General features: G+C 51.9%; 1 protein-coding gene across 3 annotated transcripts in view; it reads right to left on the bottom strand.

Annotated features, from left to right (window-relative positions):
• Positions 1–18,419, bottom strand: part of ss18l2 (ss18, like 2) — a 114,084-nt gene that overhangs the window by 64,206 nt on the left and 31,459 nt on the right. For 2 of the 3 annotated variants that reach the window (XM_085991893.1, XM_085991891.1), the window contains exon 6: positions 8,008–8,109. The exons of the other annotated variant lie outside the window; for it this stretch is intronic. In XM_085991893.1, coding sequence (XP_085848019.1) covers positions 8,008–8,109 — 102 coding nt within the window. The remainder of the gene's footprint in view (positions 1–8,007; positions 8,110–18,419) is intronic. 3 annotated transcript variants of the gene reach the window in all.

Here is an 18,419-nt window from a genome sequence, read left to right on the forward strand (position 1 = left end):
AGCTTTACTCTGTATCTAACCCGTGCTGTACCTGCCCTGGGAGTGCTTGATGAGACAGTGTAGAGGGAGCTTTACTCTGTATCTAACCCGTGCTGTACCTGCCCTGGGAGTGTTTGATGGGACAGTGTAGAGGGAGCTTTACTCTGTATCTAACCTGTGCTGTTCCTGCCCTGGGAGTGTTTGATGGGACAGTGTAGAGGTAGCTTTACTCTGTATCTAACCCGTGCTGTACCTGCCCTGGGAGTGTTTGATGGGACAGTGTAGAGGGAGCTTTACTCTGTATGTAACCCGTGCTGTTCCTGCCGGTGGGAATTGTTGCTGGGACAGTGTAGAGGGAGCTTTACTCTGTATCTAACCCGTGCTGTACCTGCCCTGGGAGTGTTTGATGGGACAGTGTAGAGGGAGCTTTACTCTGTATCTAACCCGTGCTGTACCTGCCCTGGGAGTGTTTGATGGGACAGTGTAGAGGGAGCTTTACTCTGTATCTAACCCGTGCTGTTCCTGCCGGTGGGAATTTTTGCTGGGACAGTGCAGAGGGAGCTTTACTCTGTATCTAACCCGTGCTGTACCTGCCCTGGGAGTGTTTGATGGGACAGTGTAGAGGGAGCTTTACTCTGTATCTAACCCGTGCTGTACCTGTCCTGGGAGTGTTTGATGGGACAGTGTAGAGGGAGCTTTACTCTGTATCTAACCCGTGCTGTACCTGCCCTGGGAGTGTTTGATGGGACAGTGTAGAGGGAACTTTACTCTGTATCTAACCCGTGCTGTACCTGCCCTGGGAGTGTTTGATGAGACAGTGTAGAGGGAGCTTTACTCTGTATCTAACCCGTGCTGTACCTGCCCTGGGAGTGTTTGATGGGACAGTGTCGAGGGAACTTTACTCTGTATCTAACCCGTGCTGTACCTGCCCTGGGAGTGTTTGACGGGACAGTGTAGAGGGAGCTTTACTCTGTATCTAACCCGTGCTGTACCTGCCCTGGGAGTGTTTGATGGGACAGTGTAGAGGGAGCTTTACTCTGTATCTAAACTGTGCTGTACCTGCCCTGGGAGTGTTTGATGGGACAGTGTAGAGGTAGCTTTACTCTGGATCTAACCCGTGCTGTACCTGCCCTGGGAGTGTTTGATGGGACAGTGTAGAGGGAGCTTTACTCTGTATCTAACCCGTGCTGTTCCTGCCGGTGGGAATTTTTGCTGGGACAGTGTAGAGGGAGCTTTACTCTGTATCTAACCCGTGCTGTACCTGCCCTGGGAGTGTTTGATGGGACAGTGTCGAGGGAGCTTTACTCTGTATCTAACCTGTGCTGTACCTGCCCTGGAGTGTTTGATGGGACAGTGTAGAGGGAGTTTTACTCTGTATCTAACCCGTGCGGTACCTGCCCTGGGAGTGTTTGATGGGACAGTGTAGAGGGAGCTTTACTCTGTATCTAACCCGTGCTGTACCTGCCCTGGGAGTGTTTGACGGGACAGTGTAGAGGGAGCTTTACTCTGTATCTAACCCGTGCTGTACCTGCCCTGGGAGTGTTTGACGGGACAGTGTAGAGGGAGCCTTACTCTGCATCTAACTCGTGCTGTACCTGCCCTGGGAGTGTTTGATGGGACAGTGTAGAGGGAGCTTTACTCTGTATCTAACCCGTGCTGTTCCTGCCGGTGGGAATTTTTGCTGGGACAGTCTAGAGGGAGCTTTACTCTGTATCTAACCCGTGCTGTACCTGCCCTGGGAGTGTTTGATGGGACAGTGTAGAGGGAGCGTTACTCTGTATCTAACCCGTGCTGTACCTGTCCTGGGAGTGTTTGCTGGGACAGTGTAGAGGGAGCTTTACTCTGTATCTAACTCGTGCTGTACCTGCCCTGGGAGTGTTTGATGGGACAGTGTAGAGGGAGCGTTACTCTGTATCTAACCCGTGCTGTACCTGCCCTGGGAGTGTTTGATGGGACAGTGTAGAGGGAGCTTTACTCTGTATCTAACCCGTGCTGTACCTGCCCTGCGAGTGTTTGATGGGACAGTGTAGAGGGAGCTTTACTCTGTATCTAACCCGTGCTGTACCTGCCCTGGGAGTGTTTGATGGGACAGTGTAGAGGGAGCTTTACTCTGTATCTAACCCGTGCTGTTCCTGCCGGTGGGAATTTTTGCTGGGACAGTGTAGAGGGAGCTTTACTCTGTATCTAACCCGTGCTGCACCTGCCCTGGGAGTGTTTGATGGGACAGTGTAGAGGGAGCTTTACTCTGTATCTAACCTGTGCTGTACCTGTCCTGGGAGTGTTTGCTGGGACAGTGTCGAGGGAGCTTTACTCTGTATGTAACTCGTGCTGTACCTGCCCTGGGAGTGTTTGATGGGACAGTGTAGAGGGAGCGTTACTCTGTATCTAACCCGTGCTGTACATGCCCTGGGAGTGTTTGATGGGACAGTGTAGAGGGAGCTTTACTCTGTATCTAACCCGTGCTGTACCTGCCCTGGGAGTGTTTGATGGGACAGTGTAGAGGGAGCTTTACTCTGTATCTAACCCGTGCTGTACCTGCCCTGGGAGTGTTTGATGGGACAGTGTCGAGGGAGCTTTACTCTGTATCTAACCTGTGCTGTACCTGCCCTGGAGTATTTGATGGGACAGTGTAGAGGGAGCTTTACTCTGTATCTGACCCGTGCGGTACCTGCCCTGGGAGTGTTAGATGGGACAGTGTAGAGGGAGCTTTACTCTGTATCTAACCCGTGCTGTACCTGCCCTGTGAGTGTTTGATGGGACAGTGTAGAGGGAGCTTTACTCTGTATCTAACCCGTGCTGTACCTGCCCTGGGAGTGCTTGATGAGACAGTGTAGAGGGAGCTTTACTCTGTATCTAACCCGTGCTGTACCTGCCCTGGGAGTGTTTGATGGGACAGTGTAGAGGGAACTTTACTCTGTATCTAACCCGTGCTGTACCTGCCCTGGGAGTGTTTGACGGGACAGTGTAGAGGGAGCTTTACTCTGTATCTAACCCGTGCTGTACCTGCCCTGGGAGTGTTTGATGGGACAGTGTAGAGGGAGCTTTACTCTGTATCTAACCTGTGCTGTACCTGCCCTGGGAGTGTTTGATGGGACAGTGTAGAGGGAGCTTTACTCTGTATCTAACCCGTGCTGTACCTGCCCTGGGAGTGTTTGATGGGACAGTGTAGAGGGAGCTTTACTCTGTATGTAACCCGTGCTGTTCCTGCCGGTGGGAATTTTTGCTGGGACAGTGTAGAGGGAGCTTTACTCTGTATCTAACCCGTGCTGTACCTGCCCTGGGAGTGTTTGATGGGACAGTGTAGAGGGAGCTGTACTCTGTATCTAACCCGTGCTGTACCTGCCCTGGGAGTGTTTGATGGGACAGTGTAGAGGGAGCTTTACTCTGTATCTAACCCGTGCTGTTCCTGCTGGTGGGAATTTTTGCTGGGACAGTGTAGAGGGAGCTTTACTCTGTATCTAACCCGTGCTGTACCTGCCCTGGGAGTGTTTGATGGGACCGTGTTGAGGGAGCTTTACTCTGTATCTAACCCGTGCTGTACCTGTCCTGGGAGTGTTTGATGGGACAGTGTAGAGGGAGCTTTACTCTGTATCTAACCCGTGCTGTACCTGCCCTGGGAGTGTTTGATGGGACAGTGTCGAGGGAACTTTACTCTGTATCTAACCCGTGCTGTACCTGCCCTGGGAGTGTTTGATGAGACAGTGTAGAGGGAGCTTTACTCTGTATCTAACCCGTGCTGTACCTGCCCTGGGAGTGTTTGATGGGACAGTGTCGAGGGAGCTTTACTCTGTATCTAACCCGTGCTGTACCTGTCCTGGGAGTGTTTGATGGGACAGTGTAGAGGGAGCTTTACTCTGTATCTAACCCGTGCTGTACCTGCCCTGGGAGTGTTTGATGGGACAGTGTCGAGGGAACTTTACTCTGTATCTAACCCGTGCTGTACCTGCCCTGGGAGTGTTTGATGAGACAGTGTAGAGGGAGCTTTACTCTGTATCTAACCCGTGCTGTACCTGCCCTGGGAGTGTTTGACGGGACAGTGTAGAGGGAGCTTTACTCTGTATCTAACCCGTGCTGTACCTGCCCTGGGAGTGTTTGATGGGACAGTGTAGAGGGAGCTTTACTCTGTATCTAAACTGTGCTGTACCTGCCCTGGGAGTGTTTGATGGGACAGTGTAGAGGTAGCTTTACTCTGCATCTAACCCGTGCTGTACCTGCCCTGGGAGTGTTTGATGGGACAGTGTAGAGGGAGCTTTACTCTGTATCTAACCCGTGCTGTTCCTGCCGGTGGGAATTTTTGCTGGGACAGTGTAGAGGGAGCTTTACTCTGTATCTAACCCGTGCTGTACCTGCCCTGGGAGTGTTTGATTGGACAGTGTAGAGGGAGCTTTACTCTGTATCTAACCCGTGCTGTACCTGCCCTGGGAGTGTTTGATGGGAGAGTGTCGAGGGAGCTTTACTCTGTATCTAACCTGTGCTGTACCTGCCCTGGAGTGTTTGATGGGACAGTGTAGAGGGAGTTTTACTCTGTATCTAACCCGTGCGGTACCTGCCCTGGGAGTGTTTGATGGGACAGTGTAGAGGGAGCTTTACTCTGTATCTAACCCGTGCTGTACCTGCCCTGGGAGTGTTTGACGGGACAGTGTAGAGGGAGCTTTACTCTGTATCTAACCCGTGCTGTGCCTGCCCTGGGAGTGTTTGACGGGACAGTGTAGAGGGAGCCTTACTCTGCATCTAACTCGTGCTGTACCTGCCCTGGGAGTGTTTGATGGGACAGTGTAGAGGGAGCGTTACTCTGTATCTAACCCGTGCTGTACCTGCCCTGGGAGTGTTTGATGGGACAGTGTAGAGGGAACTTTACTCTGTATCTAACCCGTGCTGTTCCTGCCGGTGGGAATTTTTGCTGGGACAGTGTAGAGGGAGCTTTACTCTGTATCTAACCCGTGCTGTACCTGCCCTGGGAGTGTTTGATGGGACAGTGCAGAGGGAGCTTTACTCTGTATCTAACCCATGCTGTACCTGTCCTGGGAGTGTTTGCTGGGACAGTGTAGAGGGAGCTTTACTCTGTATCTGACACGTGCTGTACCTGTCCTGGGAGTGTTTGATGGGACAGTGTAGAGGGAGCTTTACTCTGTATCTAACCCGTGCTGTACCTGTCCTGGGAGTGTTTGATGGGACAGTGTAGAGGGAGCTTTACTCTGTATCTAACCCGTGCTGTACCTGCCCTGGGAGTGTTTGATGGGACAGTGTAGAGGGAACTTTACTCTGTATCTAACCCGTGCTGTACCTGCCCTGGGAGTGTTTGATGGGACAGTGTAGAGGGAGCTTTACTCTGTATCTAACCCGTGCTGTTCCTGCCGGTGGGAATTTTTGCTGGGACAGTCTAGAGGGAGCTTTACTCTGTATCTAACCCGTGCTGTACCTGCCCTGGGAGTGTTTGATGGGACAGTGTAGAGGGAGCGTTACTCTGTATCTAACCCGTGCTGTACCTGTCCTGGGAGTGTTTGCTGGGACAGTGTAGAGGGAGCTTTACTCTGTATCTAACTCGTGCTGTACCTGCCCTGGGAGTGTTTGATGGGACAGTGTAGAGGGAGCGTTACTCTGTATCTAACCCGTGCTGTACCTGCCCTGGGAGTGTTTGATGGGACAGTGTAGAGGGAGCTTTACTCTGTATCTAACCCGTGCTGTACCTGCCCTGCGAGTGTTTGATGGGACAGTGTAGAGGGAGCTTTACTCTGTATCTAACCCGTGCTGTACCTGCCCTGGGAGTGTTTGATGGGACAGTGTAGAGGGAGCTTTACTCTGTATCTAACCCGTGCTGTACCTGCCCTGGGAGTGTTTGATGGGACAGTGTAGAGGGAGCTTTACTCTGTATCTAACCCGTGCTGTACCTGCCCTGGGAGTGTTTGAAGGGACAGTGTAGAGGGAGCTTTACTCTGTATCTAACCCGTGCTGTGCCTGCCCTGGGAGTGTTTGATGGGACAGTGTAGAGGGAGCTTTCCTCTGTATCTAACCTGTGCGGTACCTGCCCTGGGAGTGTTAGATGGGACAGTGTAGAGGGAGCTTTACTCTGTATCTAACCCATGCTGTACCTGCCCCGGGAGTGTTTGATGTGACAGTGTAGGGGGAGCTGTACTCTGTATCTAACCCGTGATGTATCTGCCCTGGGAGTGTTTGATGGGACAGTGTAGAGGGAGCTTTAATCTGTATCTAACCCGTGCTGTACCTGCCCCGGGAGTGTTTGATGGGACAGTGTAGAGGGAGCTTTACTCTGTATCTAACCCGTGCTGTACCTGCCCTGGGAGTGTTTGATGGGACAGTGTAGAGGGAGCTTTACTCTGTATCTAACCCGTGCTGTACCTGCCCTGGGAGTGTTTGATGGGACAGTGTAGAGGGAGCTTTACTCTGTATCTAACCCGTGATGTCCCTGCCCTGGGAGTGTTTGATGGAACAGTGTAGAGGGAGCTTTACTCTGTATCTAACCCGTGCTGTACCTGCCCTGGGAGTGTTTGATGTGGTAGTGTAGAGGGAGCTTTACTCTGTATCTAACCCGTGCTGTCCCTGCCCTGGGAGTGTTTGATGGGACAGTGTAGAGGGAGCTTTACTCTGTATCTAACCTGTGCTGTACCTGCCCTGGGAGTGTTTGATGGGACAGTGCGGAGGGAGCTTTACTCTGTATCTAACCCATGCTGTACCTGCCCTGGGAGTGTTTGATGGGACAGTGTAGAGGGAGCTTTACTCTGTATCTAACCCGTGCTGTACCTGCCCTGGGAGTGTTTGATGGGACAGTGTAGAGGAAGCTTTACTCTGTATCTAACCCGTGCTGTACCTGCCCTGGGAGTGTTTGATGGGACAGTGTAGAGGGAGCTTTACTCTGTATCTAACCCGTGCTGTACCTGCCCCGGGAGTGTTTGATGGGACAGTGTAGAGGGAGCTTTACTCTGTATCTAACCCGTGCTGTACCTGCCCTGGGAGTGTTTGATGGGACAGTGTAGAGGGAGCTTTACTCTGTATCTAACCCGTGCTGTACCTGCCCTGGGAGTGTTTGATGGGACAGTGTAGAGGGAGCATTGCTCTGTATCTAACCCGTGCTGTATCTGCCCTGGGAGTGTTTGATGGGGCAGTGTAGAGGGAGCTTTACTCTGTATCTAACCCGTGTGGTACCCGGGAGTGCTTGATACTGACACTGGCTGCCTGAAATGGGAAAGTGTTCCGTTCCCCAATACCGACATCCTTCACTTTGTGTTGTAGCCGTTGTGTGGGGGGGTCAAACAATCCCCAAACCTGGGTGAGGAAGCCCTGAATCGTCCTCTGCTGCAAATATTGAACTGATTTTCCTGTAAAGGCGCTATAGAAATTCAAGTTGTTGTTACTGTTGCAGGGTCTCTGCCTTGACCATTCCTCGTGGCTAAACAATCCATGCTCTGTGCACAGACATTTCCCCAAACCTCTCCCCTCACCCTCTCAGGGAGAATTTTAAATGAATGACCCCTCGTTTAAATCATCTCTCAGCCTTCTCTGCTCCAGTGGGAACAGTCCCAGGATCTCAGTCTCTCCTCATTACCAGTCTGGCATCATCCTGGTGAATCTACGCTGCCCACTCTCTGTGGCTTTTACCCAATCTCACACACAGTCCTCCAACCGTGGCCCAATCAATCTTTTGTATAAATTCATCATTTTGTTATCCTGTAGCCTCCACTCTCCGCACAGCCTTTCTTATCTCTCTCTCTCTCTCTCTCTCTAATACCACGGTCCGTGTCCCTCCTGTTCCATCTCAGCAACAAGTACCCTGCCCCACAACTTCCTTCTTTCTCCACGGAATAGCGAGTCATTCGCCCGTCTCCAGCTCTAACTCATTCTTTCCCAGGATCTTGTAACGCGTGGAATTCCCCTCCCTCCCTCAGTCCTCCTGCAATCTACAGCTTTTATAACCCTAACCACGGCCTCTCTCCCCCTCTTTCTCTCCTCAGTGGAGCCCAGGCACCCTGGTCCCTAAGCAAGGCTCCTCGATGAAGAAGTTCTGTCCTTTACCTTCTGTGTAAAGCTGTAGGTTTATTCCCTCTGTTGGAGCCTGTGTCTGGTTGAACTGGTTGATAAAGAATTCTCCCTGGGACGCTTGCTGCTGTCCAGGAGCTGATTGGTAACAGATAAACACATCTCAGTGAAACGCTCGTCCCTCATAACCTTAAAATTAGAGCCAGGCCGTTCAGGGGTGATGTCAGGAAACACTTCTTCACACACAGGGGAGTGGAAATCTGCAACTCTCCCCCCCAAAAGGCTGTGGATGTTGGGGGTCAATTGAAAATTTCAAAACTGAGATCGATAGGTATTTGTTGGGCGAGGGTATTAAGGGAAATGAGAACAGATGGATAAATGGTGTTGAGATACAGATCAGCCATGATCTGACTGAATGGCAAAACAGGCTCGAGGGGCTGAATGGCCTCCTCCCGTTCCGATGTTCCTGATATTCGATCCCAAAATCCCAAATAATGAGGTTGGGTCAGTAACTGTGTCACACTGTCCCAGGGTGGGTCAGTAACTGTGTCACACTGTCCCAGGGTGGGTCAGTCGCTGTGTCACACTGTCCCAGGGTGGGTCAGTAACTGTGTCACACTGTCCCAGGGTGGGTCAGTCGCTGTGTCACACTGTCCCAGGGCGGGTCAATAACTGTGTCTCTCTGTCCCAGGGTGGGTCAGTAACTGTGTCACACTGTCCCAGGGTGGGTCAGTCGCTGTGTCACACTGTCCCAGGGTGGGTCAGTCGCTGTGTCACACTGTCCCAGGGTGGGTCAGTAACTGTGTCTCACTGTCCCAGGGTGGGTCAGTAACTGTGTCTCACTGTCCCAGGGTGGGTCAGTAACTGTGTCACACTGTCCCAGGGTGGGTCAGTAACTGTGTCTCACTGTCCCAGGGTGGGTCAGTAACTGTGTCACACTGTCCCAGGGTGGGTCAGTAACTGTGTCACAATGTCCCAGGGTGGGTCAGTAACTGTGTCTCACTGTCCCAGGGTGGGTCAGTAACTGTGTCTCACTGTCCCAGGGTGGGTCAGTAACTGTGTCACACTGTCCCAGGGTGGGTCAGTAACTGTGTCACACTGTCCCAGGGTGGGTCAGTAACTGTGTCACACTGTCCCAGGGTGGGTCAGTAACTGTGTCACACTGTCCCAGGGTGGGTCAGTAACTGTGTCACACTGTCCCAGGGTGGGTCAGTAACTGTGTCTCACTGTCCCAGGGTGGGTCAGTCACTGTGTCACACTGTCCCAGGGTGGGTCAGTAACTGTGTCACACTGTCCCAGGGTGGGTCAGTAACTGTGTCTCACTGTCCCAGGGTGGGTCAGTAACTGTGTCACACTGTCCCAGGGTGGGTCAGTAACTGTGTCTCACTGTCCCAGGGTGGGTCAGTAACTGTGTCACACTGTCCCAGGGTGGGTCAGTAACTGTGTCTCACTGTCCCAGGGTGGGTCAGTCGCTGTGTCACACTGTCCCAGGGTGGGTCAGTAACTGTGTCACACTGTCCCAGGGTGGGTCAGTCGCTGTGTCACACTGTCCCAGGGTGGGTCAGTAACTGTGTCTCACTGTCCCAGGGTGGGTCAGTAACTGTGTCTCACTGTCCCAGGGTGGGTCAGTCGCTGTGTCACACTGTCCCAGGGTGGGTCAGTAACTGTGTCTCACTGTCCCAGGGTGGGTCAGTAACTGTGTCACACTGTCCCAGGGTGGGTCAGTAACTGTGTCACACTGTCCCAGGGTGGGTCAGTCGCTGTGTCACACTGTCCCAGGGTGGGTCAGTAACTGTGTCACACTGTCCCAGGGTGGGTCAGTCACTGTGTCACACTGTCCCAGGGTGGGTCAGTCGCTGTGTCTCACTGTCCCAGGGTGGGTCAGTAACTGTGTCACACTGTCCCAGGATGGGTCAGTAACTGTGTCACACTGTCCCAGGGTGGGTCAGTCGCTGTGTCACACTGTCCCAGGGTGGGTCAGTAACTGTGTCACACTGTCCCAGGGTGGGTCAGTCGCTGTGTCTCACTGTCCCAGGGTGGGTCAGTAACTGTGTCACACTGTCCCAGGGTGGGTCAGTAACTGTGTCACACTGTCCCAGGGTGGGTCAGTCGCTGTGTCACACTGTCCCAGGGTGGGTCAGTAACTGTGTCACACTGTCCCAGGGTGGGTCAGTCACTGTGTCACACTGTCCCAGGGTGGGTCAGTAACTGTGTCACACTGTCCCAGGGTGGGTCAGTAACTGTGTCACACTGTCCCAGGGTGGGTCAGTAACTGTGTCTCACTGTCCCAGGGTGGGTCAGTCGCTGTGTCACACTGTCCCAGGGTGGGTCAGTAACTGTGTCTCACTGTCCCAGGGTGGGTCAGTAACTGTGTCACACTGTCCCAGGGTGGGTCAGTAACTGTGTCTCACTGTCCCAGGGTGGGTCAGTAACTGTGTCACACTGTCCCAGGGTGGGTCAGTAACTGTGTCACACTGTCCCAGGGTGGGTCAGTCACTGTGTCACACTGTCCCAGGGTGGGTCAGTAACTGTGTCACACTGTCCCAGGGTGGGTCAGTAACTGTGTCACACTGTCCCAGGGTGGGTCAGTAACTGTGTCACACTGTCCCAGGGTGGGTCAGTCGCTGTGTCACACTGTCCCAGGGTGGGTCAGTAACTGTGTCTCACTGTCCCAGGGTGGGTCAGTAACTGTGTCACACTGTCCCAGGGTGGGTCAGTAACTGTGTCTCACTGTCCCAGGGTGGGTCAGTAACTGTGTCACACTGTCCCAGGGTGGGTCAGTAACTGTGTCTCACTGTCCCAGGGTGGGTCAGTAACTGTGTCACACTGTCCCAGGGTGGGTCAGTAACTGTGTCACACTGTCCCAGGGTGGGTCAGTAACTGTGTCACACTGTCCCAGGGTGGGTCAGTAACTGTGTCACACTGTCCCAGGGTGGGTCAGTAACTGTGTCACACTGTCCCAGGGCGGGTCAGTCGCTGTGTCACACTGTCCCAGGGTGGGTCAGTAACTGTGTCACACTGTCCCAGGGTGGGTCAGTAACTGTGTCTCACTGTCCCAGGGTGGGTCAGTCGCTGTGTCACACTGTCCCAGGGTGGGTCAGTCGCTGTGTCTCACTGTCCCAGGGTGGGTCAGTAACTGTGTCACACTGTCCCAGGGTGGGTCAGTAACTGTGTCACACTGTCCCAGGGTGGGTCAGTAACTGTGTCACACTGTCCCAGGGTGGGTCAGTAACTGTGTCTCTCTGTCCCAGGGTGGGTCAGTAACTGTGTCACACTGTCCCAGGGTGGGTCAGTCGCTGTGTCACACTGTCCCAGGGTGGGTCAGTAACTGTGTCACACTGTCCCAGGGTGGGTCAGTAACTGTGTCACACTGTCCCAGGGTGGGTCAGTCGCTGTGTCACACTGTCCCAGGGTGGGTCAGTCACTGTGTCACACTGTCCCAGGGTGGGTCAGTAACTGTGTCACACTGTCCCAGGGTGGGTCAGTCGCTGTGTCTCACTGTCCCAGGGTGGGTCAGTAACTGTGTCACACTGTCCCAGGGTGGGTCAGTCGCTGTGTCACACTGTCCCAGGGTGGGTCAGTAACTGTGTCTCACTGTCCCAGGGTGGGTCAGTAACTGTGTCACACTGTCCCAGGGTGGGTCAGTAACTGTGTCACACTGTCCCAGGGTGGGTCAGTAACTGTGTCTCACTGTCCCAGGGTGGGTCAGTAACTGTGTCACACTGTCCCAGGGTGGGTCAGTAACTGTGTCACACTGTCCCAGGGTGGGTCAGTAACTGTGTCACACTGTCCCAGGGTGGGTCAGTCGCTGTGTCACACTGTCCCAGGGTGGGTCAGTCGTTGTGTCACACTGTCCCAGGGTGGGTCAGTAACTGTGTCACACTGTCCCAGGGTGGGTCAGTAACTGTGTCACACTGTCCCAGGGTGGGTCAGTAACTGTGTCACACTGTCCCAGGGTGGGTCAGTAACTGTGTCACACTGTCCCAGGGTGGGTCAGTCGCTGTGTCACACTGTCCCAGGGTGGGTCAGTAACTGTGTCACACTGTCCCAGGGTGGGTCAGTAACTGTGTCACACTGTCCCAGGGTGGGTCAGTCGCTGTGTCACACTGTCCCAGGGCGGGTCAGTAACTGTGTCACACTGTCCCAGGGTGGGTCAGTAACTGTGTCACACTGTCCCAGGGTGGGTCAGTAACTGTGTCACACTGTCCCAGGGTGGGTCAGTAACTGTGTCACACTGTCCCAGGGTGGGTCAGTAACTGTGTCACACTGTCCCAGGGTGGGTCAGTAACTGTGTCACACTGTCCCAGGGTGGGTCAGTCGCTGTGTCACACTGTCCCAGGGTGGGTCAGTAACTGTGTCACACTGTCCCAGGGTGGGTCAGTAACTGTGTCACACTGTCCCAGGGTGGGTCAGTCGCTGTGTCACACTGTCCCAGGGCGGGTCAGTAACTGTGTCACACTGTCCCAGGGTGGGTCAGTAACTGTGTCACACTGTCCCAGGGTGGGTCAGTCGCTGTGTCACACTGTCCCAGGGTGGGTCAGTAACTGTGTCACACTGTCCCAGGGTGGGTCAGTAACTGTGTCACACTGTCCCAGGGTGGGTCAGTAACTGTGTCACACTGTCCCAGGGTGGGTCAGTAACTGTGTCACACTGTCCCAGGGTGGGTCAGTAACTGTGTCACACTGTCCCAGGGTGGGTCAGTCGCTGTGTCACACTGTCCCAGGGTGGGTCAGTAACTGTGTCACACTGTCCCAGGGTGGGTCAGTCGCTGTGTCACACTGTCCCAGGGTGGGTCAGTAACTGTGTCACACTGTCCCAGGGTGGGTCAGTAACTGTGTCACACTGTCCCAGGGTGGGTCAGTCGCTGTGTCACACTGTCCCAGGGTGGGTCAGTAACTGTGTCACACTGTCCCAGGGTGGGTCAGTCGCTGTGTCACACTGTCCCAGGGTGGGTCAGTAACTGTGTCACACTGTCCCAGGGTGGGTGAGTCGCTGTGTCACACTGTCCCAGGGTGGATCTTTGGCCTGTGATCAGTCAGCTCAGTTCAGCCAGTCTGGACATTCGGTAAAGGGACACCGAGGGCTCTTGTCGAGAAGGGAGGACCCTGCTCTGCTCACTGTCCAGTAACTCCTGCTGAGCAGACCTGTGGTGAGGTCAGGATCGTACCTCACTCCAATGGGCCCCCAACGGTTCAATCTTTTCTCTGAAAAAGAGACCTGATAGAGGTCTTTAAAATGATGAAGGGGTTCGATAGGATGGATGGGAAGAAACTGTTTCCACTTGTGAGTGAATCCAGAACAAAGGGAGGGCCATGAAAATAGGAAAACCGTGAATTAATTTCTTTACACACAGGGAGGGGCAAGAATGTGGAACTTGCTGCCACATGGAGTGGTTGAAGCAGAGAGCGTTGCTGCATTGCTGCAAACATGAGGGCGAGAGGAACAGAGGGACACGGGGCAGGGTGGGATGAGGCTCGCATGGACTGGACCACTTGGGCCAAATGGCCCGCTTCTGTGCTCCAAATTCCCTGTAATAAGCTGCCAACATTCACAATCGAGGCGCACACATTACAAAGGGGCATTTCGTAGAACGATACAGGGCAGAGGGAGGCCATTCGGCTCATCGTGCCTGTGCCAGCTCTTTGAAAGAGCCATAGGCTTGTGTGAGGTACTGGAGGCTCTGTGAAACTGCAGCACTGTAATAGCGAGTTTTAATTTATCATTGACTTTATTTCCATAATTGTTATAATTTAAAAAGTCAAATAAGGGTCATTAAAAATATCCTTAATGTAGTTCCGTGTTTGCACACACACACACACACACACACACACACACACACACACACCACACACACACACACTCACACACACTACACACACACACACTACACACACACACACACACCACACACACTACACACTCACACACACACTACACACACACACACTCACACACCACACACACTACACACACACACACACATACACACACATACACACACACTACACACTCACACACACACACTACACACACACCACACACACTCACCACACACACACACACACCACACACACTACACACTCACACACACACTACACACACACACACTCACACACACACACACACCACACACACTACATACACACACTACACACACACACTACACACACTCACACACACACAAACACACCACACACACACAAACACACACACTACACTACACTAAGGGCAAGGCTGGATGGCATCTATTTTAATGCAAGGAGTCTTGCAAATAAGGTGGATGAACTGAAGGTGTTGATAAACACATGGGAGTATGATATTGTTGCTATCACGGAGACATGGTTGAGGGAAGGGCAAGACTGGCAGCTCAATATTCCGGGGTACAGAATCTTCAGGCGAGACAGAGGGGGAGGTATAAGAGGAGGGGGTGTCGCAATATTAATTAAGGAGTCAATTACTGCAGTAAGGAGGGATGATATATTAGCAGGGTCCTCTAATGAGGCCATATGGGTGGAGCTTAAAAACAAAAAGGGGGCAAGCACTTTGCTGGGAGTGTACTATAGGCCTCCGAACAGTCAGGGGGAGATAGAGGAACAGATATGTAGGCAAATCTCAGAGAAATGTGCAAATAATAGGGTAATAATAATGGGGGATTTCAACTTCCCCAATATTAACTGGGATAGTCAGAGTGTGAAAGGCTCAGAGGGTGTAGAATTCTTAAAGTGCATCCAGGAGAGCTTTTTGAGCCAGCATGTAGAAAGTCCTACAAGAGAGGGGGCGGTACTGGACCTAATTCTAGGGAATGTGGCCGGCCAAGTGGAAAAAGTGCTAGTAGGTGAGCACTTTGGTGATAGTGACCATAATATGGTAAGATTTAAGGTGGCCATGGAAAAGGACAGGGATGGGCCGGAAATAAAGGTTCTAAATTGGGGGAAGGCCGATTTTAATAGGATAAGGCAGGATCTGGCCAAAATGGACTGGGATCAGCTACTTGTAGGAAAATCCGCATCGGAGCAATGGGAGGCTTTCAGAAGGGAGATTGAGATCATACAATGGCAACATGTTCCCGTAAAGGTCAAGGGTGGTTCCAAAAACCACAGGGAACCTTGGATGTCAGGGGATATACGAGAATGGATTAGGAAAAAAAGGAGGGCTTTTGGTAGATACAAAAGGCTAAAGACGGAGGAAGCCCTAGAGGAGTACAAAAAGTGCAGGGGGATACTTAAAAAAGAAATTAGGAGATCAAGGAGGGGCCATGAAATAACACTGGCAAGCAAAATAAAGGAAAATCCGAAGATGTTTTATAAGTATATTAAGGGTAAGAGGATAACTAGGGAAAAAATAGGGCCCATTAGGGACAAAAGTGGCAATCTGTGTGTGGAGCCGGAAGATGTAGGAGGGGTTCTAAATGAATTTTTTGCATCTGTTTTCACTATGGAGAAGGACGATGTAGACATAGAAATAGGGCGGGGGGACTGTGATATGCTCGAACATATTAACATCGAGAGGGAGGAGGTATTGGCGGTTTTAGCTGGCCTAAAAATGGATAAATCCCCAGGCCCGGATGAAATGTATCCCAGGCTGCTGTGTGAGGCAAAGGAGGAGATTGCGGGGGCTCTAACACATATATTCAGGACCTCTCTGGCCACAGGGGATGTGCCAGAGGACTGGAGAACCGCTAATGTAGTACCATTCTTCAAGAAGGGTAGTAGGGAAAAACCGGGGAACTACAGGCCAGTGAGCCTAACATCAGTGGTAGGAAAATTATTGGAAAAAATCCTGAGGGACAAAATTTGTCTCCACTTGGAGAGGCAAGGATTAATCAGGGATAGTCAACATGGCTTTGTCAAGGGAAGATCATGTCTGACTAATTTGATTGAATTTTTTGAGGGGGTGACTAGGTGTGTGGATGAGGGTAACGCAGTGGATGTGGTATACATGGATTTCAGTAAGGCCTTCGATAAAGTCCCGCACAGGAGACTGCTCAAGAAGGTAAGAGCCCATGGAATCCAGGGTGCCTTGGCACATTGGATACAAAACTGGCTTAGTGGCAGAAGGCAGAGGGTGATGGTCGAAGGTTGTTTTTGTGACTGGAAGCCTGTGGCCAGTGGGGTACCACAGGGATCGGTGCTGGGTCCCTTGCTGTTTGTGGTCTACATTAATGACTTGGATATGAATGTAAAGGGTATGATCAGTAAGTTCGCGGATGATACAAAAATTGGTAGGGTGGTAAATAGCGAGGAGGGTAGCCTCAGTCTGCAGGACGATATAGATGGGTTGGTCAGATGGGCGGAACAGTGGCAAATGGAATTTAACCCGGAAAAGTGCGAGGTGATGCACTTTGGGGGGACTAACAAGGCAAAGGAATACACAATGAATGGAAAGACCCTAGGCAAGACGGAGGGTCAGAGGGATCTGGGTGTGCAAGTACACAGATCCCTGAAGGCGGCGGAACAGGTGGATAAGGTGGTAAAAAAGGCATATGGGATACTTGCCTTCATTAGCCGAGGCATTGAATATAAGAGCAAGGAGGTTATGATGGAGCTGTATAAAACACTGGTTAGGCCACAGCTGGAATATTGTGTGCAGTTCTGGTCGCCACACTACAGGAAGGATGTGATCGCGTTAGAGAGGGTGCAGAGGAGGTTCACCAGGATGTTACCAGGGCTGGAGCGCTTCAGCTATGAAGAGAGACTGGGCAGGTTGGGTTTGTTTTCCTTGGAGCTGAGGAGGCTGAGGGGGGACATGATTGAGGTGTACAAAATTATGAGGGGCATAGATAGGATGGATGCTGAGGAGCTTTTTCCCTTAGTAGAGGGGTCAATAACTAGGGGGCATAGATTCAAGGTAAAGGGCGGGAGGTTTAGAGGGGATTTGAGAAAGAACTTTTTCACCCAGAGGGTGGTTGGAGTCTGGAACTCACTGCCTGAAAGGGTTGTGGAGGCAGAAACCCTCACAACATTTAAGAAGCATTTGGATGTGCACTTGAAATGCCATAGCATACAAGGCTACGGGCCAAATGCTGGAATATGGGATTAGATTAGACAGGGCTTGATGGCCGGCGCGGACACGATGGGCCGAAGGGCCTCTATCCGTGCTGTATTACTCTATGACTCTCTATGACTCTATGACACACTACACACACACACACTACACACACACACACTACACACACACACACACTACACACACACAAACACACACTACACACACTACACACACACACACTACACCACACACACACACCCACACACACACCACACACACCACACACACACACACACACACACACCCCTGTGGTACCACCGGGTGCCTGCAGGTGGTGGAGCTGAGCTGGTCACAACACTACTGCAAACCTGATCATTAGCTGGTTTTTAAATCCTCTTTCCCCACCCCAGTTACAATTACTTTCTCTGACTTAAAAAAAAAACAATACCACAGCCTGCTCTCCTGAACTTACTGGGGTACAGTTGCATGGGTACTGGGTACCCCAGAACCTCGTCACTTTATCTCTAGGGGCCTGAATACAAAGGGGTGAAAGTTATGTTACGCTGTACAAAGCTCTGGTCAGACCCCACCTGGAGTCACAGGGTTCAGTTCTGGGCTCCGCCCCTCAGGAAGGATATATTGGCCTCGGAGGGGGAGCAGCGCAGATTCACCAGACTGATACCGGGGCTAAAAGGGTTAAATTATGAAGACAGGCTGCACAGACTAGGCTAGTATTTCCTTGAATATAGAAGATTAAGGGGTGAACTAATTGAGGTGTTCAAAATGTTAAAAAGGGGATTTGATCGGGAAGATAGAAACGATTTCCTCTGGTGGGGGGAGTCCAGAACAAGGGGGCAGAACCTTAACATCAGAGCCCGGCCGTTCAGGGGTGATGTCAGGAAGCACTTCTTCACACAAAGGGTCGTGGAAATCTGGAACTCTGTCCCAAAAAAAGGCTGTGGATTCTGGGGGTCAATTGAAAATTTCAAAACTGAGATCGATAGATTTTTGTTGGATAAAAACATCAGTGGATAGGGAGCGAAGGCAGGTAAATGGAGTTAAACTGCCCCTACCCTGGTCAAAAAAGGAATCACTGTCCAAGCTCTAGCAAATAAACAGGAGCAGTGTCGTGGTTCTATTACTGGAATAGTAATCCAGAGAACGCAAGTTCAAATCCCACCACGGCAATCTGAGGATTTCAATTCATTTTTTTTTTAAATCTGTAAATAAAAAGCTGGTGTCAGTAAAAGTGATCGAAGGTGTCGACTTGTCGTAAAAACCCAACTGGTTCAGGAATGTCCCTTTAGGGAAGGACACCTGCTGCTCTTACCTGGCCCGACCCCAGCCCCACACCAACTCGAAACTGCCCCTGAAGTGGTCCAGCAAGACACTCAGTTGTATCACAACCCCCTCGAGGGCAATTAAGGGATGGACAATAAATGTCGGCCTTGCCAGCGACA

Source organism: Somniosus microcephalus, chromosome 6 (genome assembly GCF_052327205.1).
Source record: "Somniosus microcephalus isolate GS21.2 chromosome 6, FLI_Smic_1.0, whole genome shotgun sequence".
NCBI lineage: Eukaryota > Metazoa > Chordata > Chondrichthyes > Squaliformes > Somniosidae > Somniosus > Somniosus microcephalus.